Consider the following 23974-nt stretch of genomic DNA (forward strand, 5'->3'; position numbering starts at 1 on the left):
TCTCCATGATGTTAAAATTTGAATATATGCAGGAACAACACATTATTATGCGTTTTCCTGTCTGTCTTACATTTCTTAACACACAGCAGAAGGGCAACACTATAGCTTACTTGGAACTGTGAATAAAAGGAACCTTTTGTTTACTTTGGGTTGAATGAAAATGGAAATTATTCTTGTGTACAGTCAGAAGGTATAGCTATTTATTTGATTGGGGACTCAATAAATTTCTGCTGCTTATTATGGTAATAACTGTTTCACAATTTCATTTTATATGATCCATTCAGATGATGAAATCTTTGAGGCAGAAGCTTTTTCTGCAGGTGCACATAACTCAGAAAAATAGAGACCTCATGTCAGAATGGGTTCCCTAAGAAGGACTCATTCTGACAGTCCCACTGCTTTGTGAATTTGAAGTGATGTGGCAAAGAAAGGATGCTTTGTTATTACAACATACACAGTCCTGTTATTGGTGAAATATGTCTATTAGTAGATGATAAATAACTTAAGAAAAAAATTATGCACATTGAGTTGCACCTCCCAGGGCAATGCATCCCTTTAGATGCACACTTTACCCCTAGAGAGAGTCTAGGTTTTGGTCTCTCTTATATTAAAAGTGAGTCAGGCAGTAGAAGCTGTGATATTTTGTTCCTTGTTGGGTCACAAAGATACCTTTACAAGGCTGAAAACAGTTTGATCCTGAGTATAGCTTACCAAGTTACTTATGACAAAATCTTTACAACAGGATCTAGAGGAAATGCTGCATTTTGAAAACCAGTCTGTAATAACTTAGTCCACAGTTTCTAATATGTGCAGTCTTCAAAGGCTTCATGATGGATTTTTGCTCATATGTTTCACACAGGGTTATGGAACTCACCTAATGAACCATCTGAAGGAGTACCACATCAAACATAACATCCTCAACTTCCTCACATATGCAGATGAATATGCTATTGGCTACTTCAAAAAACAAGTAAGTCAATCTAAGAAATTACTTGGCACAAGAAGTCAACATCTAGCAGTGACTGAACTGAACAAATAGATACAGTAACGTAGTTGATTAAAAATTCATAGTGTGATTTTAAGTGTATATTTTAAGTCTATAAAATGTACGTGTTCATTTTCTATAATCATATTGGCATATAATGCACTTCATTTTGAAGGAATCATCTGAATATAAGAGTATTGTATCACTACATGATGTAGTCTATCATTTGTCAATAAAAACTTAGAAACAGTCAGATATAGGTTAGCTGCTTCTGGACTTCATTCACTTTCTTCACTGATTCTAGAAGTATAAAGAAGGACCATACATACCCTCAACAAACTAGAATTTACCCGAACTCATGCTCATAGCTGCTCCTGCTGGTATGAAGCATGACGTTCAAGTGCAAGAAAGATTGTGATGTCTAATCTGTCAAATAGGTTTGATAGATAAAACAAGCATCAACTGTCTAGTCAGAGGATAAAGCAAAGTTGGAGTAAGATTTTTCTCAGAGAGAAAATCTTACAGCAGTAGGACTAGGGGCAACAGACACAAGATAGATCGTGGGAAATTGCAACTAGAAATAAGGATTTTTATCCTTACCTTTTATACCATAAGGATGGTGAAATGGAAAATGCTGCCTAGAGAGATTGTGGAACTTCCATTCTTGGAAAGTCTTCAAAACTGAACACAGACCTGAGCACGCAGATCTGATGAGACCTGCTCTGACCAGGAGTGGGGCTAGATGACCTCCACAAGTCCCTTCCAGTCTGAGCCATTCTATGATTCTGTTCACAAAACTGGTACAATTCATTCTTTACACATTCAACATGAATTAAAGGATGGTTTTTGATTCTATTATCATACCTGTGCAGACAGACTCCTTTTAACCTGTGAAATGTCCCTTCACAAATTTGAAGTTGCTTAGTCTCCGAGTAAGTCTGAAGCCTCTGATTATAAACAGTGAGGCAGAAATCCTGGTTGGGTTCCTTTTATTATTATTATTATTTGTTGCTGTTGTTTTTTAAAACGGAGGTTTCATAGATATCACTGCAACAGAAGAATAAAATGTAGCCCAAGTGAGAGTCTTACTATGTATTTTAGTGTCTTGATTAACACTTTTGTCTCTTTCTTATTCTAGAATTGTATGAAGACTCTAATAAAACTTTGGAACTTTTAATAGGATGTGTTATTTTTTTCCATTTGGAATACAAAAGTGAAAATTATATATATATATATATATATATATTTTTCTGACACTTTGAAGTTACTGTGATCTTTGGACAAAGGTTTCATTGACTTCAACATTGACTTTCCTTGCTTAATGACTTACAGGACTGGCATACTTTAATATTAAAATGCCAAAGTTTTGGAAATGCGTCTGCAGTAAAAATATTTTTCTTCATCTCTTTATCTCCCATACCTCCCTCTTCTTCCTATATATATGTGTATATATATATAAGCAATTAACTGTTCTTGTATAAAGTAACTTCCATAAGGAGGTGTTTGCAGCACTGTGAGCCTTGATCTGTAACTCTTTCCAGTATATTGTCTGTATTTTATTTTAACATTATGATGAATTTAGTTCTAAATCATCATAGCTTTCTAATTAAAAAAATTTTAAAAGAAAATGGCATAATAATAACTTAAGTTTATTTCTTCTTCAGGGTTTCTCCAAAGATATTAAAGTACCAAAAGCAAAATATGTTGGCTACATCAAGGATTATGAAGGTGCCACATTAATGGGATGTGAATTAAATCCAAGGATCCCCTACACGGAATTCTCTGTTATTATTAAAAAGCAAAAGGAGGTAAAGGCTGAAATGAAGCACTGAACATAATCATCTGTTTAGATGTTTAGAAATACTGTTTAGAAACAGTGTAGCTAGTGTCAGGTTTTCTCTATTCTTCTCTTAGGTGCTGTAAACATTGGAGTGCATATTTTAAATTTTAGTAATACTTTTAATCAAGTCTCAATGCCACAATTTTGCAGTTTAAGAATTACATTCTACCTTACTAGCTTGGGGTAAGAAATGTTGAAAAGTAATGATATTTTGAGTAGTATTTAATAGCTAATTTTATTCATTATAGATAACAGATTTTTTCTGAGACTTCTTATATTTGTTCTGCAGTTTTCTGATATTGTTGACTTCTTCCTGTCCCCCCACCCTCTGAATCACACTAATGTTCACGAGGGTAACTTTTGAACAAGGTGTTTGTACTATGTCCTGTATTTACTTGAAAGAAAGTCCCTCCCCCCCCCCCCCAAAAAAAAAAAAAAAAGTTCCAGGTTGTCCCTTTGAAGCTAATGTGGGGTGTCTTTTATTTATTCTGTCATAATTTTTCATATAATAACATAATTTTCTAGCAAAATAATTATGACATTTCCAGTTGTGTTTAAATACCTTCCTGTTTAAATACCTTCTTGGGTATTTAAAGAAATTGAAATTACAAGTTTAACTTTATTCTTTCAAAGGTTATTAAAATTCATTTTTTTTTTCCTGTGAAAATGTTTATTTATATAACAATCATTGTCCAGTAGAACTATTCAGCCCATGTTAGCAGAAAGAAAGTATCTGAGGGCTATGCGTTTAGTTTGCTTCTCTCTGGTGACCAAGGATAGGACACAATGGAATGGCATGAAGCTGTATCTGTGGAAGGTCACACTGGGTATTAGGACAAGATTCTTCATTGAGAGGGTGGTCAGGCATTGGAACAGGCTTTCTAGGGAAGTGATCGTGGCGCTGAGCTTGCCAGAGTTCACAAAGTGTTTGGACAATGCTCTCAGAAATATGGTTTAATTTTAAGGTAGTCCTGTGCTGAGCCAGGAGTTGGACTTGATGATCCTGATAGGTCCCTTCCAACTCAGGATATTCTATGATTTTAGTTTACAAGTTTTTTTTTTTAACTTATTAGGTTGGCTTTAATAACTAAAGTCCATATAGCACAGATCATGATTTTTACCTCTCATTTCTGCTTGGTTGTGTTACTCTTCAGATCCCAGTCTTCTTCCAGACCTATCACGTTCCCTTCAGGGATGGGATGTTGTTGGGTGGGCACGTAGTGGACTAGTAGTCTTTTAAAGTGGCTTGTCTGAGGCATACCTAATGGCAGTGGAAGCATGTAGCTTCCAAAAACTGAAGTTAGTTTTGAAGTTACAACACATTCTTCACTCTCTTATTTGGTGTGCATTCCATGTTGTCCCAATCAGTTGGAGACATTCTCCTTGGAGATGAAGTGCCTTGATCCTCTGGACATCCCATGTCTACTATTATCAGAAAGCAAGCTGTTATACAGTGGTCTATGACTGCTATTGTATCTTCTCTGAGAATAACTATACAGTCCTCTGAATTGTATTTTAGGATTGCTTGTTTGATACTCAAAACACAGATCAGGCTTTATTATTCTTTCTGTTCCAAGGAAATTTAGAAATAGCCCTCATAGTGTGCAGTTTTATCATGTTCACCTTTCTAGTCAAATCAAAAGCAATGAAGATGATTTGTGGACATACAAGTTTTGAATGTTCCCAGTCTGGATTATGCATTGATTTGTTTGGTTGGTGGTATTGGCCAGTACTGGACATTGGACTTTATTAGTCATGTCTCTTTTAAAAATCAAACTTTTCATGGGTTCTAAGCTTTTATTTAAAGAATTAGAGTATATGCCTATGGCTGCTATGGCTGCCATTGGTAAGTTTGCCCTGTCTGATTTGTAGCTAATTTACATTCATTCTGAAAAATATGAAAAATCCCTTTACACAAAGCTTTGTGACCTGCTGACTTTTAAGTAATCAATGTTACTGACTGAACAGTGCATTTTAATCAGGAAGAGCAAGGAGTTCTTAAATTATAAGATGAGTTTAAGCTGCATTTTACAACTAGTTTGAAGGTATTTTTATGTTATGCTAGAATGTGGCCATGGTGCTGCTGTATGCTGTAGGCCCTTAACATTTGTTACTTCTATTACTTCTGTTGAAGGTCTGATTTTTTCTTTTCATCTTCTTTGAGAGAATATACTATGTGTATGTGAGTAAAGGTGCTTAACAATACATCCATCTTTACTATTTCCTAAGAAAGAATTCTCTCAGACTCTGTGGTGGTCTGGACAATTTTGCATTTGTTTACTCAGTTTTAAAGTAAACTATATTGAAAATGACATTTTCAGGATACACAAAACTTAGGTAGATGTCTAAGTGTATATCAAAAGCACCATCTCAATGTGCTTAAAATTGAGGTAATGAGATTGCAGAGCCGAACAGAGTTTACCTCAGGACTGGGGAAGCCTTTTCTGTCATTTACAAGTAGAATATTGGTTACAAAGAGTGACATTGATTTTGACTTTCTAAAGATAAAATCTTCAGTAAGAGTATCTCTGACTGATATCTAAGCAGCTCCTACGATTATATAGAGGCTTTGAAACCAACAGTTATTTCTAAAACTTCACAATATGAGCATATATGCTATTGAAATATGTGCATTCAGTATGTTGCCTTGAAACTTCAGACCAGGAGGTGCAGAAGCAGTCCAAAAGTATCAGCTGTTGCAATTAAAGCCAGTTCCCCAAACCGCTTTCAGGAAATTTCCTTCCCTACATGTGCTGGCACCTGCAGTTTGTGATCAGTACAGCAAGCCATGACTCCTTTTCTTCCTGATCTGTGCCTACGTAGGCATCTGGGAGACTTGCTAACCTCACCTACAGAATCAGTGTTTGGCCAGGTAGCTTGCCCCTGTTACCAGCTTGGATTTATAAGGGACTATAAGTTCGGGATGTGAATGTTTTCCATTACAGTTTTGCTTTAATCCTCTGGGTTGCTTCTGAACGAATCAACTCCTTTGTGTTTTCTCTACTGCTTTTTTACAGATCATTAAAAAGCTCATAGAAAGGAAACAAGCTCAGATTCGAAAAGTTTATCCTGGCCTTTCTTGCTTCAAAGATGGAGTACGACAGATTCCTATAGAAAGCATTCCTGGAATTAGTATGTATTAACCTCTTTTAATGTAGAACAGAAGCAGAACAACCCAAGAAAGGTTAAAAATAGAAATACTAATATAGTCACATATTTCTTTTTGATTAATATGTAATTGTTTTTTAGTCTGTCAATTTGATACCTGTGAAGGTTGTTGCATTTTCATCACATTTGCTGTCTTCAGTACTCCTGTAGGCATCCCAGGGTGATGATTCTTTATGTACATGTGTTTAATTTTATTTACATAAGATCCCTCTTTGATTTGTATCACAATATAGTCAGCAATTTCCCTCTGTCACCACTGATGTGCTGCACTCCTGTACAAGAATGAATTCTGTGCTAAACATGGACGTAGAACAGGACAAAACAGAAATAGAACATCTAAGTATCTCTTCTTTTTTCCTCAGCTGTGTTTTTTCTGCAGTTTTTTCTGTGTCCATAGGGAATCAAATGGAATAACTTTGCCATCTTTATTCTTTATAGAGGTTGTGGTAAAATACATGTTGAATTACTTCTAAAAATGGGTGTTTCATATAGGAATATTTTAGAAACTTTTCTGCAGTGTGGAGGGAGGGCCATGCAGGAAACTGAATGGGGCTGTAAGCTAGATTGTAGTGTTTTTTATTAGGACTACCTTTTGTGAAAACAAACCCAATTGACTTTGTCAATGCTGAAATGGCTTATATTTTTAGAGTTGCTATAACTCAGTTAATGTTTTGGCCTACTGTAGTTCTCATGTAATCTCTCATGCTGTTGGTATACAGGAGAGACTGGCTGGAAACCAAGTGGAAAAGAAAGAGGGTAAGTGCTGAACGGTGAAAAATGGTGAAGTGGACTTGATATTCTTTTTAGAAAAGTTGTTAAACAAAGTCATTTGAAATTTCCTCCCATCTGTTGGAAAATAGATATACAATCTGCCAGGGATGTGTTCTTAAGTGTTTTGTTTATTTTATATATTTTTTTTCCATGAAATGCTTGAGTTATGGAATTGCTTTTAGTTAAGATGTATATCCCAGGAATGAAGATGAGGGATTCAAGCTAATCTTTTTGTATTAATATTTTCTTTCAAGTAAAGAGCCCAAGGATCCAGATCAACTTTACAGCACATTAAAAACTATCCTGCAACAGGTGAAGGTGAGTGTTCTGGTTTATCTTCTGTAAAGATTTTAAAATGATTTCTAATATAGAGTTTCCATATTAGATACCTTACTTTTTTCTTTACCAAAGAGCCATCAAAGCGCTTGGCCCTTCATGGAACCTGTGAAGAGAACAGAAGCTCCTGGATATTATGAAGTTATAAGGTTTCCCATGGGTAATTCCATTAACATTTTTTAAGTATAGAGTTTAAAAATCTTTATAACTAGAGACATAGCAGTCAAATTGTAGTCTGATTGTTTTATGTTAAAAGATATATTACTTGCAGCTGGGTAGCTTGCAGCACCGAAGTGCCAAGAATACAATGCTGTCATTTAAAAATTTATGACTAGTTTGTGACCTTTGTGAAGCATTCTTGGTGTATGCATGTGAAATCTCAGTATACCCTAGAAAGTCCCTAGCGAGCTCTTAAATGATGTAGTCAGCTCAAACTCTCTGGTATTTAGCTGGTTTATGAGTTGTACAAATATGTGGGGTAACTGGTGATTGCATTAACTACTGGTATGTTAAAAAGTCTCTTGGCAAACTTTCAGGAACATCTGAGTGTTTGAATTGCTTTGAAAAATAGATTAAAACTTTCTAAATCACATAAAGAACGCCTTTTCAAAAGTACCAGGGTTTTCTATTTAACCCTTAACAAAGGTCTTGCTTCAATTTAAGTTCAGGAGAATATTTTGTTCAACAGATTATATGAATCATTTCTTGTAACTTTTATCTTTGTATTTTAGATATGCCAAAGTTGTCTGTATTCTTTTTTTTTTTTTCATACAGCTATTTTTTATGCAAGGTTACTTGCAAAGAGAAGTACACAAATGCTGATAGCGTTTTTCTTTGCTTTTGATGTCTGTCATGTAATTTCTGTAACAATTCAGTGCTGTTCTAAACAGATACTTGTTTTGATTGTTATTGCAGCAGGTTTAAAACTGAATCCTGGTGTACCTGCATTGTTTATAAAATACCTCCATCTTTCTGATTGCTTTTAATGTTATTAGAGAAGGAAACACAAGTTCATTGCAGACTTCTATCAATCTATTTTGTGAAGGAGTGTTCACGTTGCTTTGTATAGACTCCTACCCTGCATATACCCATTTATGTACTTCATAAAATAGCAGTTGGCTTCCTGTATCCCTGACACAAACATATTTTCTAGCAATGAAGAAAAAGAATGTTGATTACCATCCCTTGGCAGAGTTTTCTTTCTCTGCTTTCCTGAGCAGAGACTAGATCTAGATGGCAATTTAATCTGAATGTATCTTTCAGTAACCACTGGAAAAAATACAAAGAAATTGCTGCCTGGATTGACAAATTCGAAGTAGGAATGCTATCTATCCTATTCTGGCTCAGATTTATTACATTGGATGTGGGGGAAGCAGCTCTCATTTTAGAATTAAGTTGAGGTCGTTGGGTTTAGTTTTCCTTTGTTTCTTTTCCAGCTAAGGAACCCAGCACAACCTGCATTTTGATTCATGATCAACTTCTGCTTTCTTTCTGCTATCACTGCCAGCATACAGATATTGTACAAAAATCACTCAGACATAATTTCAAATAGGAAAACAAACAAACAAAAAGAAAAAACCACAACACACTGTATTTAAGTGTTCTTTTAGCTGCTTATTTTCAATAAGTACTGTGGGGTTTGTTTTTTTTTTTACTTGTCCATATGCAATATGAAAGTTGTATTTGAGAGGAGGAGCCATACTTTACAGTAAGTAAAGGAGAGTGGCATAACTGATCAGCCAGGCAATGTCTGCTTTAGGGTGGGCTGAACAGCCTTTTTGGTTCAAGACTATGGGCATACAGTTTAGATGTAGGCACCTACATTTCAGACTTAATGGCAGCTGATTAAACCCTTGCTTTTGCAAAAAAAACATGCATCACTAAGTGGCAAGTAAGTGGCAAGTTATATATCATTCAAAGAGGTATCTGAAAGCATTCAGCAAACTTTTAATAAAAGCTCTTTTGTCAGAGGTATTGCAGAGCATCCAGCAAGCTCTTTTGTCAGTATGACAGGGTTTTCTCTATTTTACCAAAGTGAAATCTCCTTTTAAAAAAAACAAAACCACACCTCATGGGAAATAATCAGGACATCATAATAACTCAATAGATCACTTTTATAACTTTACTAAGTTGTAAGGTTTAATTCCTTTGCACTGGAGGTCTTTAGTCTCTGCTTCCTAGCAGTATCTGTTGGCAGAAATTCTCTGTTTCAGCTGTTTCTGTACTGCTTGTAGTACAGACAGATGTCTGTTCTCTCCTGTGTTCGCACAGAAACAGTTAACACATGTTTTGCGATGTCTAAATTCTTTGCTTACATATTCCTCCAGCCTCTTCCAACAGAGTTCACAACAGCTTTGCCTCACAAAGCAGTTAGAGGAGAGTTAGGGACACCTGATACCCACAGGAAACTCAAGACAAATATGAGAACAGAAAAGAATGAGTCTTTAATCTTTTAAAGAAGGAAAAATAAGCTCTACACAAAATCATTTTTATAGTAAAATATTACTTAGTTCCAGGGGCTCAACTGATGTTTTTGAAGCTAAAACAGTGACCAAACCATTAAAGCAATTAGAAATTCTAAACCGTAGCTTTGCCATTTTATGTCAAGTGACAAATCTATATAAAGGGATATTGCATACAAGAATATTTGAATCAAACATTGTTAATCTATTTTTTTCCTGTACAGATCTCAAAACAATGAGTGAGCGACTCAAGAATAGGTACTACGTGTCTAAGAAATTATTCATGGCAGACTTGCAGCGAGTCTTTACAAATTGCAGAGAGTACAACCCCCCTGAGAGTGAATACTACAAATGTGCCAATATACTGGAGAAATTCTTCTATACAAAAATTAAAGAAGCTGGATTAATTGACAAGTGACACTGTCTTTTTTTTTTTTTTTTTTTTTTTACAACTAATCAGTGTGCCTACATCATGGGCAGAGGAAACCATTATATATCAGTTTTGGGACTACTTTTTTTCAAAAAGTTTCAAAAAACTTCTGTTTAATAATTAGCACTTTTAAAAACCCTTTCAGTTTTGCAAACATGTATTATACTGAAGTTACAAAAATTATTTTATTAAAATGCTTTTTAATATATTTAATTTTTGAAAATTTTTTGTGTGTCCATTATCATATGTTCATATGTTTACCAGCCACAGCCTCAGAAAAATCCTTAAAGTATGGGAAATTGCAAATGTTTGGGAATATGAAGAAAATTCCAGGGCAATGAATGTTATAGCTTACCTAATGCAGTACCTGTTTGAAAAGTTTTATTATTTTTTTTTCCAGTAAAAAAGAAAACAGTCAGAAAGAACAACAGTGGGGGGAGGGGGAGGGAACATCTGAAACACTCTTTTCATTATAGAGTCTTTTTATAATATATTATTTTTTAAAATAAAATACTCAGCTGGTTGAGCAGCTGTGAGATAAAAGTAGCCAGTTCTGAAAAAAAGAACCTTTGATAGATGCAAGTTTTTCTATTTCTTTCTTTTTTTTTCTTTTTTTGATAAATATATAACCTGCAAATTGTAATCTCATAACCACTATTTAAAAACTAAATAAAAATATCTGGCTAGAAACATAATGTCATAATGACTTGGCTTATGCAGGACATAAGTACGCAAAATAACTTCAGAGACTCCAATGTAATTATACTAGATTTAATTTTAATTGGTTTAAGAAGATTTAGATTATGATGCACTTCATGATCCACCCCATTTACTACTCTTCACTGATAAATTCTTTAGGTTATTCAACAAAGATAAGACTATTGTACACAAAAGTCAGTGTATGACAGCTTCTATCCTATATACTTGCTTCTGTGGTAAACTGGATTTTCTACCAAGCTTTATTGTAAATACTTATTAACTGTGATTATTTAGACCCAGGAGCATATTAACATTTTACAATTCATGTTAGCATCTCTTCAAATTGGGCACGTTATATATATATATATATATATATAAAATATATATATATTTTGCTGCTTACACTACATTTTAAGAGGTACACCTAACTTCCTAATGAAGATCGTCAATATAGGCCAAAAAGTTGTCACTTGACATTTTCTAATTAGAGTTTGTAACTATAACCTATAACTGTTTTTGTGAAAAACAAAATTAATTCTCATTCTTGGTGTTTTATATTTACAGATGATACACTGGTAAAACTCAATAATTATAAGGCTGAAAAACAAAACATCTATGCTGCATCAAGGAATTTATTCCTGCAAAAGGCCTGTGCAATGTCAAGTCATAAATCAATACAGCGAGTAGATGTCAGAAACTACCTGGAAGTAGTAAATGTAGTATATAAGGTATTCAAAAATGTTAACACTAGAATTGCAACAGTGTTTCACATGAGATTAGTCTGACCTACATTTGGATCTATAACTAAGGTACAGTGAGTTTTTTTTTTAATAGCCAGTACCAGATGCTATGATCCTTTTTTTGTAGATTGGGCCTACAGATGCACCTGTTAAGCTTGGTATCCTGTGAAATTTTGTTATTTTCAGAGTAGATTTTCTTATTGTCTTTCAATCAGATTGTCTCTTCTATATTGAAACGTTTTCTAATTTAAGAGTTAATATTTTCATAGATACTGTGCAATAAAGTTACAGTAGGATATGTGGTTTTGCAAATGCTTTTAACAGCTGATGAATTTTACATTTGTAAAATTAATATATTGTATTGGTACAGAATAGTTTTAAATTATATATGTACAAAACCCTACTTTATTTTGGTCTCTTTTTTTTTCCCATTAGTTCTTCCATTATAAATATATACACTCAAACAATTTCACAGTGGAGCACCATGAAGCTGTAAGACTGCAATCAATCATTTTCCACACACCCTTGAAATTATTCCATAAGTTCATTGGGAGCACTTAACTGGCTACGGTGTACCACGCTGAGCTGGCAAAGTAGGGAAAGCTGTGAAGATTCCAAATATTGCAAGCAGTCCCACCTTCACGTTAATTGAACTACAGTGCTGTTATTCCAGTCTCCTTAACAACTCAAGCAATTTGGGGATTTATCTGTTCAAAAAGTCTCAATGCCCTTTGCTTAGTTTTTGTCCAGTAGGGCCTTTTATTACCAACATACGATACATACAGAAGCAAACAGTCTGTTTTGAACATGTACTTACCTACTGTGACCATTAGTTTACTCAGACGGTAGAATTTTGCATATTGCAATTAAAACCTGCATCTGTCTACTACTTGACAAACAATTAGAAAATGAAAAATTTTTCTTTCCAGTAAGACTGAGTCTTGTGCCACGTCACAAAGTGTACAGTCCAGAGGACAGAAAGTAGCATTCAGAAAAGGCAGTCTTTTTCTTAGAGACTTCCAGGAATATTAGTTAACAGATAGGAGCTAGACTCAGAATCCTTTCTACAATTGTGATTCTTCAAAACTTATCCAAAAATAAATACATTTGCTTTGGGCTGCTTAGCCTATCATTTTTTTTTAATGCCTAGTAAACAGCTGTTGCAGACATTTGTTAAAAAAAAAACAACTGATGTTATTATCATTCTGCTTAAGTTTCGGTAATGGCAGTTTCAGAATGATGATAGTAACAACAATAACTAGAATTTTAGGGTATCAGTAGGAGGTTAAATTTTAATACCAACCTCCAAAGGCTGTTTATTACTTGATTTTTACTGGATGTTCTCAAGCTGCAAGTAGATGCAGCTTTTATTAGAGCTGCTGAGCCAGTCATCTAAAAAGTTACCAGTAAACCAGTAAATCATTATATTTTTATTATAGAAAAGAGCTCTTATACCTATTGAAGTAGGACAGGTGAGACAGGCAGTCTTGCAAAACAAATGAGCAACATCTATTTTCGTACTTCCCCATTTATTTTGAATGCAGTTTTCCTCTTTCTATTGATGCATCCATTAACACTCACTCCTGTTTCTGAAGTGAAAGAAAGCGCCAGTTTAAGTGCTATGCAACCTTGAAATGTTGTTGGATGGTTTCTAATAGTGTTTTTCTAGCTCACTGCCAACTGTTGTACCAAGTGGTATCAGATGTGGCAGGTATTCCTCTTGTAAAGGCACTTGCACATGAAGTCCAGAATTATGAAGTTCCTAACAGCAAAGAGGTCAAGAAGTGTTTGCAGTTTACTTCCTCACTCACCACAACTGAGCAGTCTTTACAACATTCACAGATAACTTACTTTGCTTTGTTCCTATCTAGTTAGCTTATGTTCATAGCAGTACCAGCCAACCCTCATTGATACTTTTGAGAGTCCTAGCTACGTAATCAGATTACAACTGACAATCTTGCTTCCAATCATGCTTATACTGCGTAAGATGAGGAGTACCTTAGCTCACAGTATGCCCACAGTTGACTCTACTACCAACTACGGAAACCCTGCAAAAAGAACAGCCAATTCTGACTTTCCAACAGAAACGCATTTATTATGAGCTTCAGTATGAAACTAGAACCATTACATAAATAAGATCTGTACAAACGTGGTTATTAAAAAAAATTTAGATCTTTAGTGCCTGAGGTTCACACCTGTGCCAGCCAGTCAGATGAAGCAGGATATAAGTCATAAAATTTCATTCACCATCTTTTCCATCACATTTCTGACAATCACAGATTCAGGATGTAGGAATGTTTCCTCCCCAAACAGTTTAAATGGAATCAGCTTAGTTATTATAAAAGGTAATCTGTCTCTCCTACATCACCAAAAACAAAGTTATTGGATTAAAAGCAAAAAGCTTCGTTTTATATTCTTACTATTAGACAACTAGACATAGTTGCATGGTATAATTGTTTCTTGGATGAAAGTGTTCCTTTCTTCATAGTTTTGTGAGCATGACAAAAAATCTCAACAACCAACAAATTTCTCGTTGTATTTTGATAGAGATCTCTTCCTAATAGAGCTGCTTTTAGAATCTTTTTTCTGCTTGAAAATTGGTGAATTCAGAAAATACACATCTGTAAATGGATCTCCTCTTCTAAGTTTCCTGTAAAAAAAAAAAAAAACACGAGTTCTGTTCCCTCCTTTATTAGGAGCATTATCTTCTAACTAGTAAATTCAATGTTTCAATGTCACACAAACTACTTCACTACTACTAATCAGGACTCCTCTTTGAATGTTTTAATAAGAACTTACTTCCAATATTTAAGTAATCCTTTCAAATCCCTCATTTGATCATGAACTTTATATCAAACTGGAAAGTAAGACACCTACCCTGAAATACTTGGTTCTTTATAGCTCACGATAAGAGTACAGCTACGCTTGCGTTTTGGAGATGGTGGTCTTTCACCTTCAGGGACAATAGGTACACTCCCACTGCTAGGGAGTGATGAAGCAGTATTGGTAACATCAGAGAGATGACCACGAGATGGCTCAGAAGATTGCTCTGAAAAAAAAAAAAGTGAGGCATACTGTATCAATAGTTGCTTAAGACAACTCAGACAAATATCCTAAAAGAGAATGTCAATGAACATACTAGATATGAAGAAACTCTCAGCTATAACTATCATCTCCATCTTTTCATTTCTCTCAAATTATACTTTTGATCTCCCTCCTCCCCCCCCAGCTTCAATCCATCTTGAAACACATCTGAAATACAATATTGAGTAATTGTTGAGCAATTTCTTAAACAAAACTTATCTTTAATTCCTGCTTCTGTTGTGAGGAAAAAGAGATGGTCAGAATGAACCAAATGACTTTTTTAATAAATAGAAACAGCATAACATTGCAAAAATAAAAACGAAGAAAGCCTACCCTCCCCAACAATGGTTTATATAAGTGAAACAATTACAGAACACTTTCCATACTTACTAACAGACTTGTCACTTGATTTATTGCTTTCAGTCTCTTTTTCATTGAAGAGTTTCTGCTCATGCTGTACCAAACATCTTTTAGACCTTGGCCTTACATGGACCGGTGACATATCTGTCTTGTCCACTGAACTTTTCCTTTTTTTGCATTTACTCTTATAAGGTACATAAAGGCTATCATCTGAATCTTCTTCAATATCACTTGACTCCATGGTATTAGTTACAGATGAATTTTCTTTGTCATCTACAACAGTATCTGTGTCATTGACCTTATTTTGTCGAAAAGGTGTAACGTGGACACTCTCTTCAAAATTGAAGTCATAAGCATCACTGGAGCCACCCAAGAAATCCAGTTTTTCTTTGGAATTCTCTTTACCCTGTCTTTTCTTTTGTCTTGGTCTGGAAGTATTTTTAGTCCCTTCCACTTTTACCTTCTGATGCTTCTCTCTTATTAGTTGAGAGCCATCTCTGCTTTTATATTTATGTTCCTTAAGATCAACACTGTTGGCTGAATTGACTTTTGCAGTTTCAGAATCCAACTGCCTCAACACCAGCTCTGAACCTACCTCGTTTACATGAGAAATATCTGAATTTGTGTTTTTTATAGTACACGTATATAGACTTTCAAGTCCAATTTCATCCTGTTTAGAAGGCATTCTTGTTGAATCAGGTGCTTCCAAACAGTCCAAGATACCCATGCAAAGTTCATCTTGATTTCTCATCTTTGAACAGCGACGCCTGGTGGACACATTTTTTGGTAACACGATACTAAATCCATCTCCATTTGAAGAATCCAGCTCTGACACTATGTTGTCCACATGAAAATCAGATGTTTTTCCTTGTAATTGAAAGGGAAATCATATTAATGCTAAGTAATAACAATTTGGAGAACTTTTTTTCAAGTTCTAAATGTGTCAAAAATTAAGACCATCTTAGAATTTTCTCCAGAGATTTGATAAGTGATGTTTACTACAGCCTCCAAACAGAAAGCAGTTATACTACACTACATCAGGATTTTCCTTTAAACTGTTTTGTTTGGAGAGGTTATCCCCAGGTCATTTATTTTAAGCGTTTTTCTTTGTTAACAGTTGTTGATTTCTTAAATAATGCATGACTCAAGATTAATTTCTGATCTCTGATTAACAGTTTGGTAGATAAATGAAGCTAGATTGCAGGTATAGAAGAAAAACCATTTTCACATTGCTCCCCCATTGTTATGCATCTTCATTCAAAACGTTTGCCAGTTGCCAATATTAATACCTAAGCTTTACAACATATGAAAATGATTTCACAATTACTTCAAAAGCAGTACTTTTGTTTTAAACTTACACTCACACATTTTTTCCCTGCTTCTGAATAAAGTAATGTCAGACGCTTTGATCTAATTACCTTTGTCTAGAATTACTTCGATTGAAGAAATGGCATTGCCAGGTAACTGACAAGTATCTGTCACAGAATGAGACGGCTCGTTTGTTTCACTATCAGCCATCAGTCTACTTGGAAGTACTTGATCACCTCCATCAGCACACTGTGGAAGCTCTCTAAAGAAAATACCAGAGGTAGTATTTACTGAATAACAATATATTTTATAACAATGTGAACTACTTCTATTACACTGTATTTCCTCCATTTTTCCAGTCAGGAGAATAAGTTTACTGTAACAGGATTTTCAAATATAAATATGTATCTGCAAAAGATACTTACACAGAACTTATTTTTCTTATGACACTGGAATTATTTTCAAGCACTGAAGAAAGCACTCTCTGATTCTGTCGAGAAAATAAGTCTTACTGTAACTAAACAGCTGAAACAAGCTTGTACCATACCCACATTTTAGACAATAGCCCAGTTACACACAGAAGGGCCAGAGAGACCCTTTGCTGCTTTTATTTGTTTACTGGCTGGCTAATGCAAAATGCAGCGGAATCTCACATGCTCAGCTCCATCAAAACAGTAATCACTACCCCAATCATACAAATAGAGGGCAGGATAAGGAACTGCAGGGAAGATACACGGAATAAGACACAAAGCCATAGGAAATCAGGGTAACCCTCCCACCTCATAGCCGAGCCTCAGTCCTGCTGCACACCCCCCAGAGGTACTAGTCAGACCTCCATACTAAGGCTGAAATCTCAAGAACTGCATCTATGCTGCTTCAAAGGAATAAGGGGAAAAAAAATGAAAGAAATCCCCACAGAGAGCAAGAGGTACTTACTACACCTATGGAACACAAGTCCTTTGCTGGGCCAAGGAGATCAACTGACTCCAGTAAGTTCTTAGAAACTTTTGAGATTATCTCACTCAAGGCTGACAGTTTAGTCTAATGAACAAAAAAACCCAACACTGTTACATTCAGGTATTAACTACCAATGTAATATCCTCTCACCAATATTATGAGTAACTAAATCCTGAAGATACCTGTATCAGAAGACACTTCTACCAGGTACCTTCAGCTTTGATTGAAAAAAAGTTAACTTTTATGAAACATTTAAGTTCATAAAGATATCATTGGAATATCTGGTGCAAATTCTAATGGTCAGCTTCACAGAATTATAAGTTATTATTAAAAATACCTCAACAAGTCCTTGTGCTTGCTTGAAGCAAAGATTTCTTTGCAAGGCAAGCATCTGAAACTTCAGATCTTGATACTCTTTCATTAAATGAAGAATGGTAGTTTGGGCATCCCTGAGTTTGAGCTTTTCCTCTTGCAAAGCCTGAGCCAGAGCTTTGTTGTTTGCTTGGATGCTCTTCATTTGCACAGAGCTGTTGGCTACAAAGGAACAGTGTGTATTTCAACTTGGTTAAAAAATAAATTAGAAAAATTATGAATTAGGATATTCGAGCGTCTTACTTGGTCTTTTGCACTTCATAGTTGTGCTCTGGATAGTTTTACCCAACCTTATCCATTTCTGATTTCTCTTCTCTTTCATTCGTTCTTTTATGTCACTCAGGCTGTCTTTGAAGGGCTTTTTCAAGCGTTCAGCCATCTTCTACCTTTAAAAACATAAAGGGCAAAGAGCTCGCTCATTAGGCTAGTGCTCCACAGCGCTCCCCGATGCCAACAGAAAAGGCACAGAGAAGCACAGTTAAAACTTGAGGTGTTTTTAATCAGCACGCACACATAAGAGCCACATGAGAGTCCCACAGTTGCGGAAGGCACCCAGAAGTGACCCTTTGCCATCCAATTTGGGCTGCGTGCCCACCGCCACGATGCCCGCTCGGAGGCCGGCTGTGGGGAGGCACAGCGGACAGCAGCGGAGCCCCAGCGGCTTGGAACCGGCCCCCGGCCCCTTTACACCCCCCGCACCAGCCCTCCTCAGGGTGACGGGACTGGGGCCGAGCAGCCACCTACTCCCCCAAAGAGGCGCTGAGCAGGGACCCCACGCGCTCCCCCCATTCCGCCGGCGGAGGCCGGGCCGGGCCGGGCCGGGCCCCGCCCGCCCCGCGCCCCGCTTGCCTGAGCCCGGCGCCAGCCGCTGCCGCCGCCGCCGCCGCCGTCGCCTGCCCACTGGGTGACAGGGGCAGCCCTGCGCGCGGCCCGGCCGTTAGTGCCGCGTCCCGGCGTTCAAACTGCAGCGCCGCGTTCTCCCATTGGCCGACGAGGCCGCCAAAGCTCCGCCCCCTTCCTCCTGCGGCTCGCGCTGCCGTTGCGGCCGTTGGCGCTGTGGCGGCTCGCGCCCGCTGTGGCCGCTGGGGGGGGCTCGGCGCTGAAGCGGCCGGTGGCGGCCCTGCCCTGCGGGGTTGGGCTTCAACGGGGAGAAAGGGGGGCGGAACGCGAGGTGTTTATTAAACAGCAAAGCAAGGGGGGAAAGGTAGCGTTAGAGCTGTGCGTTTTACGTAAAGAAGTTGTCTCTTGAAAGTATTTTGCTCTCACAGAAGAGTGAGGCGAGCCCTTCCCAGGCTTCTTGGGTCATGCTCCTCATCCCTGACACCATAGCTAGAAATGAAAGTACCGTAAAGTTTGCTGAGGAAAACCTCGTCTCAAAGTCTTGTTTTATGAAAAGAACTGTTCAAAAACACTGTCGATAAGATGCAAACCACCATAACATGAGATTTATGTGGGGAAAGGCCATTAAACATAGCACAAACAAAGTCTATGCTAGGACACCGTCGATAAGATGCAAACCACCATAACATGAGATTTATGTGGGGAAAGGCCATTAAACATAGCACAAACAAAGTCTATGCTAGGCTAGCAGCCTGACCTGGATAGCAGCGTTCGCTGGGGAGCGTCAGGCTTGAAGCCAGGTATGGGGATACGTTGCTTCTCCTGATCCACCTGATCAGGGGAGCATTTTCCTCAGTTGTGTCATTTTGCATAGACTGTACTGGTTGATTATACACTTAAGCTCATTGAGCATGGACTGCTGAACTTTGATTAAACTCGCTCTATTATAGGAGAAAAATAAATCAGCTAAGCTGCAGCTTATTAACAGTGAAATAATTGGTGTTCTTGTATCTGAGAAATGAGCATTTCATAGCTCCTGCACTTTTTAAAACCAGCTATTCTTGCCTACTTGATTTTATTCATTACAGCTTAGATGTAGTGTGATAAGCTGATTTCAAACTGGAAAAATTCTTATAGATTTTGAGAAACCATAGTCCACGATGCACACACATATCCTTTCCTACTTCTTGGAAGATTCTATATTTTTTTTATTTCTCCAGCCTCATCTATGTAGTTTTTATATTAGTGTAAATAAACTTTGCTCACCTTCCTCTCTTATTTCATCAACAGATACCAACAGAGTTGTGTTTGCATTTCCTGTCAGGAAAGAAGTTCCCCCTTTTGAGACAAAAGACTCATAATTTCTTTAGGAGTTAGCGTGAGAAGTTATTAGCAGGTTAAATGCCTTAGGCCCTCTTTTTGAGTTCATAAGGTCACACAAGGCCAGAACAACACAATTTTAGCTTCTCTTTACATCTTTTTTCTCCTTTCTTTCTGCTTGCCTAGTCTACCAAATACTTATCAACCTGTCCTTCCAGCCCCCAAGCAAACCTCCCAAAATTAAACAAAAACTGTCATAGGCTCGGGGGAAAAATGTATCAAATATTGAAAATCACGTAATAGAAATACTGGTTTTATGATATTGTGCAATTAACCTCTCATCTATTTCCTACAGGCCTATCACAGTTTTATGGGCAGTAATTAGGCATACCTGCTCAACAGTGGCTAACAACCTCATCTGGACCCTTGCAAGCAGCACTCTCCAAGTGCTGGATGAAATTATCTAATTGAACTCAGCTTCCATTTTTTTGTTATTATTTGTTTTTCATCTCAGCACCAACTAGTCTAACCAAAAGTAATGCCTTTTCGTACAAGCTTTGCTTCAAGCTAAAACCTGTTTTGCATTTGCCCAACCAGCAATTAGTGGTTTCCAGCAATGCTGGTAAGGTCTTTTAACCATTAGTCATTCATCTGCTTGGCACAAATACACTGACTGTGATTAAATGAACCATGCTTTGATTGAAAAAGAATGCTTTCCTCATTGCTATCTTTGTTTGTTACTCTTGATTACTTATTTTTTTTCCTTGAGTACGCCTATATCAAGATTAAAGAACCTCTGATCACCTTTTTTTTCTATTGTATTTAATGTTACTCAATCTTTTTACATTTCTTTCAGAAACACTTTGAGATGTTTCTCCACTTTTTTTTTTTATGTCCAAATTACATGTCCCAATAATCTGCTTTTAACTGTTGCCAATGTATGCTTATTTCTATATTATTCTCAAGTAATTTGTATTTTTACGAGGTTATTGGCAGGTTGCACCCTCCATGTTATTTCATAATATTTATAGCATCAGTAGTGAATTTATGACACTCTGGTAGTGATTTTTTTCTTGCTCAACTGATTCTTCTTGCTCTAAACAATTTCACATTTTCCTCTATGAGGACTGATGCTATGATTGGTGTCAGCGATGCACTAGATTTGTTTAATACTTGCGGATGTACTTATGTGGCAAAACGGCTGCTACTGTTACTAAAGTTGGTGCAGCATTAAAAGATGTTCTTTCATCTTAGCTTTACTGACTTACACTAAAAGGAAAGAGTTATTTCATATATTTACAGCAAATTAAAGGAATCAGAGCTGTGATTCTGGCAATGTTCTTGATGCATGTTGTCAGAGCTCTAGTCTGAGTGTGGTGTTACATCCTGTTGTACAATACATTTTGTTAGTGATCTATGTAAAGGGCTCATACATAGAAAGTTGTTGTTTTTACCATCTGAGCAAGCAATCAGATATGAAATACCTTATGCAATGTTAATTAGTTCCTTTTATTGCTACCTACATCAAAGTCTTCAAATAAAGGGAATCTTAACATTGTTAGTGGATGCTTATGAGAGGTATAGATTACCCAGCCCTTGCTGGAAAATGTTTTTAAAATTCCTATTGATTTCAATAATGGGATAAAATGTATGTCTCTATAAGGACAGATGATTAGACTCCCCTTTTTGAGTCATTTTTGTTAATGACCATGGGTCATGTAGGGAATGATTGGAACTGAACAGCAGCCATGCTCTGTTGACTGATAGCGAGATTTTGGGGTGGAAACTACAATGTATGCAACACAGTACCGACTGGGAAGACAAAATATATATACGATATGTTCTTATGTGTAACATAAAATTGATTAACACTGCAGAGTGTTCTCTGTTGAAGACAACCTTCGGAGTGGCTCTCACACAGTGCTAATACTTCCCTCCTTTAGATGGCGGGTGAACCTGTTCATAGGCATACAGCACTGCCAGGCTTTCCATAACCCGTGGAGTTGTGGAGGATCATTTTAGCACCACTGGCTTGCTGACTCAGCTGTGTCTTCAAGTCTTGTGACTTGCACACTCCACTCATTCTTCTTCACAGCGCTTTTCTCCTTGATTGTCAGATGACTTCTTTGTGAAATGCCTTCACACTGTTCAGTTCTAATCAGTTTTGCATAGGACGTGTAGATATCATCAGCTTGGAAGTGTCATGTAAGAAGTCTATTTGGTATATGAGAGCTACATGCACCCGCTGCTTCCCAAATCAGAATAAGCAGCAAACATTTTTTGAAGAAGCTGGCACAGACATATCTGAGCAAAAAGTTGTTGTACTAACTTGACCAAGTTTGGATGGAAATCCCATAGAAATAATGAGCCAAAACGATCTTGATGGCCAGCCATTTGATATTTATCCTTCAGCAAGAATGAAAAGAATTGTGTGTCATCCAGGTGTCATTGTTTTTTTAATGTGTGTCCTAGTGTTCTATTCTTTTCACATTTTAGAACGATTTATAAAATTAGGCCCATAAGCTGCTAAAATTCAAACCAGTTCTACTTTGGAATATGTCATTAGTAGCATATTCCTGATTCCGTCCAAATTATCCCTAACCATTTTCTAATAAGAGTTCTTATATCTTTTTCTTTCTCTAAAATACTTTGCCCTACTTACATTTAAAACAACATACAGTAAGAAGAAAACAAGCATGAGTTAACTGAAGAGTGAGATATGTGTTTCATTAAGCTAAAATTAAGAAGCTATAAATCATCATAGCTGTATTAATTGTGTCAATGTCTTTTTGATGTACATATATATTCTAAAATGTTTTCATTTACTCATCAGTTTAATATAAATGAAGATGTGAAAGCTTAATAAGGATCTCAATCCATTTATGAGAGAGATTCCAGAGATGAAAATATATGCAATGATTATTATATGGGTCAGATACAACTGTCCCTTTTACTACAGACATAATTTGTTAAAAATACTGTAACATATACTGGCCTGATTTGCCACAAAATCTTTACTTTCAGTGCCAGCGAAGATCCAGAATCCCAGATGGATGTCTTAATCCTGTTACAACAACGTAAGTAACAGTCTGAAATCTTGAAACTATGTAAGTATAATGAGCAAAGGAGGAATCACAAGGCAATAAGGTGTGCATCAACATTTAACATTTTCTCAATATTTCCATTGAATATATGTCTTAATTTCATTTTGCCACCTGTCAGTTGACTAGAACCCTGGCTTTCTCTAGCATGCAGCAGTTGCAGAGCATGCAGTCAGAAACAACCCTTCCCACCACAATTTCTCTACCCCCAAAACTTGTACCAATATCTGCCTGACATGAATGAAGCAAGACTTAGCACTGGTTCTGAGTTTCTAGGTATTTTTCAGGAAGTAAATTTTTAAAAAATGTTTTTAAAGTTTTTTGGTATATGTTGAATGGAATATTGACTGACAAGACTGGTTTTCTTTATAGTGTTTGTATAAATACATTGCTTTCCACTAATTATGACCTTTTTTCTTTTCCTGGTGAATGATTAAATAGCTTAGATACACTAGTAGAATGGTGACACAAAGAGACAAAGGCAAAAATTTGCTCTCTTATATGCACAGCGGTTTTTGATTATGATGATGCTGTCTAACAATGGAAAGAAACTCATGGATACGATAGAGTACCTTGGTATAGCTTTTTTAATGCTAACACACCTGTCATAATCAGAGGTGAGTAATGTGTGCAGAACCCCTGGGTGCTGTTGAAGCAGAGTACCACCAGCGTCCTGCTGCTGTATGCCTCTATCCCCTCCGTGGATTGTGATGTCAGTGGAAAGGATCTTGATTTATATGGGCAAACCTCGGATTAAAATTGATCTCTTTTCTTCTAGCTCTCTCTTTAAACATGACTACTCTACTAGACATCAAATACAAGTATTATTTTGAGGCCTGTAGCAATAGGTACTGTACAATCCTTCCTAGCTCCTAAAGCCACTGGAAAAACAAAATGAAGGACAAAAATAATTAAAAACATCACTGCATGCACATTGACTACAGCACACTGTCATCAGGCAGGGAAAAATGTGTGGACAATCAGCTCTGTTTCTAGATCAGAATATTCAGTTAAGGAAGATTTTTATGAAGTGTGGAAAAGCAATTTTCCTTCCAGCTGGTGTTGTGTTGCTGCAGTCAGCTCTCAGAGGTTTGGGTCATGGGTGAATGATTTTCAAAGAGCAAATCATTGTTCGTAGGTAGAAGACATAGATATAGATTGACACTTTGTTCTCTCACAGCAGGTCCCACACAAGCACTTT

General features: G+C 36.6%; 2 protein-coding genes across 3 annotated transcripts in view; one reads left to right on the forward strand and one right to left on the reverse strand.

Moving 5' to 3' along the window:
• The window catches only part of KAT2B (lysine acetyltransferase 2B), a 47072-nt gene extending 36900 nt beyond the window's left edge, over nt 1-10172 (forward strand). The window contains exons 13-19 of the mRNA XM_035556463.1: nt 860-970; nt 2650-2793; nt 5843-5957; nt 6713-6749; nt 7019-7082; nt 7176-7260; nt 9787-10172. Coding sequence (XP_035412356.1) covers nt 860-970; nt 2650-2793; nt 5843-5957; nt 6713-6749; nt 7019-7082; nt 7176-7260; nt 9787-9980 — 750 coding nt within the window. The 3' untranslated portion in view covers nt 9981-10172. The remainder of the gene's footprint in view (nt 1-859; nt 971-2649; nt 2794-5842; nt 5958-6712; nt 6750-7018; nt 7083-7175; nt 7261-9786) is intronic.
• Nucleotides 10173-12824: 2652 nt separating this feature from the next.
• On the reverse strand, nt 12825-18489 carry SGO1 (shugoshin 1). Of its 2 annotated transcripts, none has more exons than XM_035556450.2 (9): nt 18024-18150; nt 17756-17898; nt 17478-17674; nt 17120-17224; nt 16609-16673; nt 16294-16445; nt 14906-15742; nt 14309-14480; nt 12825-14081 (listed from the first exon to the last, which is right to left on the reverse strand). In XM_035556450.2, the coding sequence occupies exons 2-9, from the start codon at nt 17889-17891 to the stop codon at nt 13943-13945; spliced, it is 1803 nt and encodes a 600-aa protein (XP_035412343.1). In that variant the 5' UTR covers nt 17892-17898; nt 18024-18150; the 3' UTR covers nt 12825-13942. The 2 variants fall into 2 exon arrangements, with proteins under 2 accessions (XP_035412343.1, XP_035412342.1); XM_035556449.2 differs by lacking the exon at nt 18024-18150 and adding an exon at nt 18362-18489 and having other exon boundaries at nt 12826-14081.
• Nucleotides 18490-23974: the final 5485 nt, after the last annotated feature.

This window comes from Cygnus atratus, chromosome 2 (assembly GCF_013377495.2).
Source record: "Cygnus atratus isolate AKBS03 ecotype Queensland, Australia chromosome 2, CAtr_DNAZoo_HiC_assembly, whole genome shotgun sequence".
Lineage (NCBI taxonomy): Eukaryota > Metazoa > Chordata > Aves > Anseriformes > Anatidae > Cygnus > Cygnus atratus.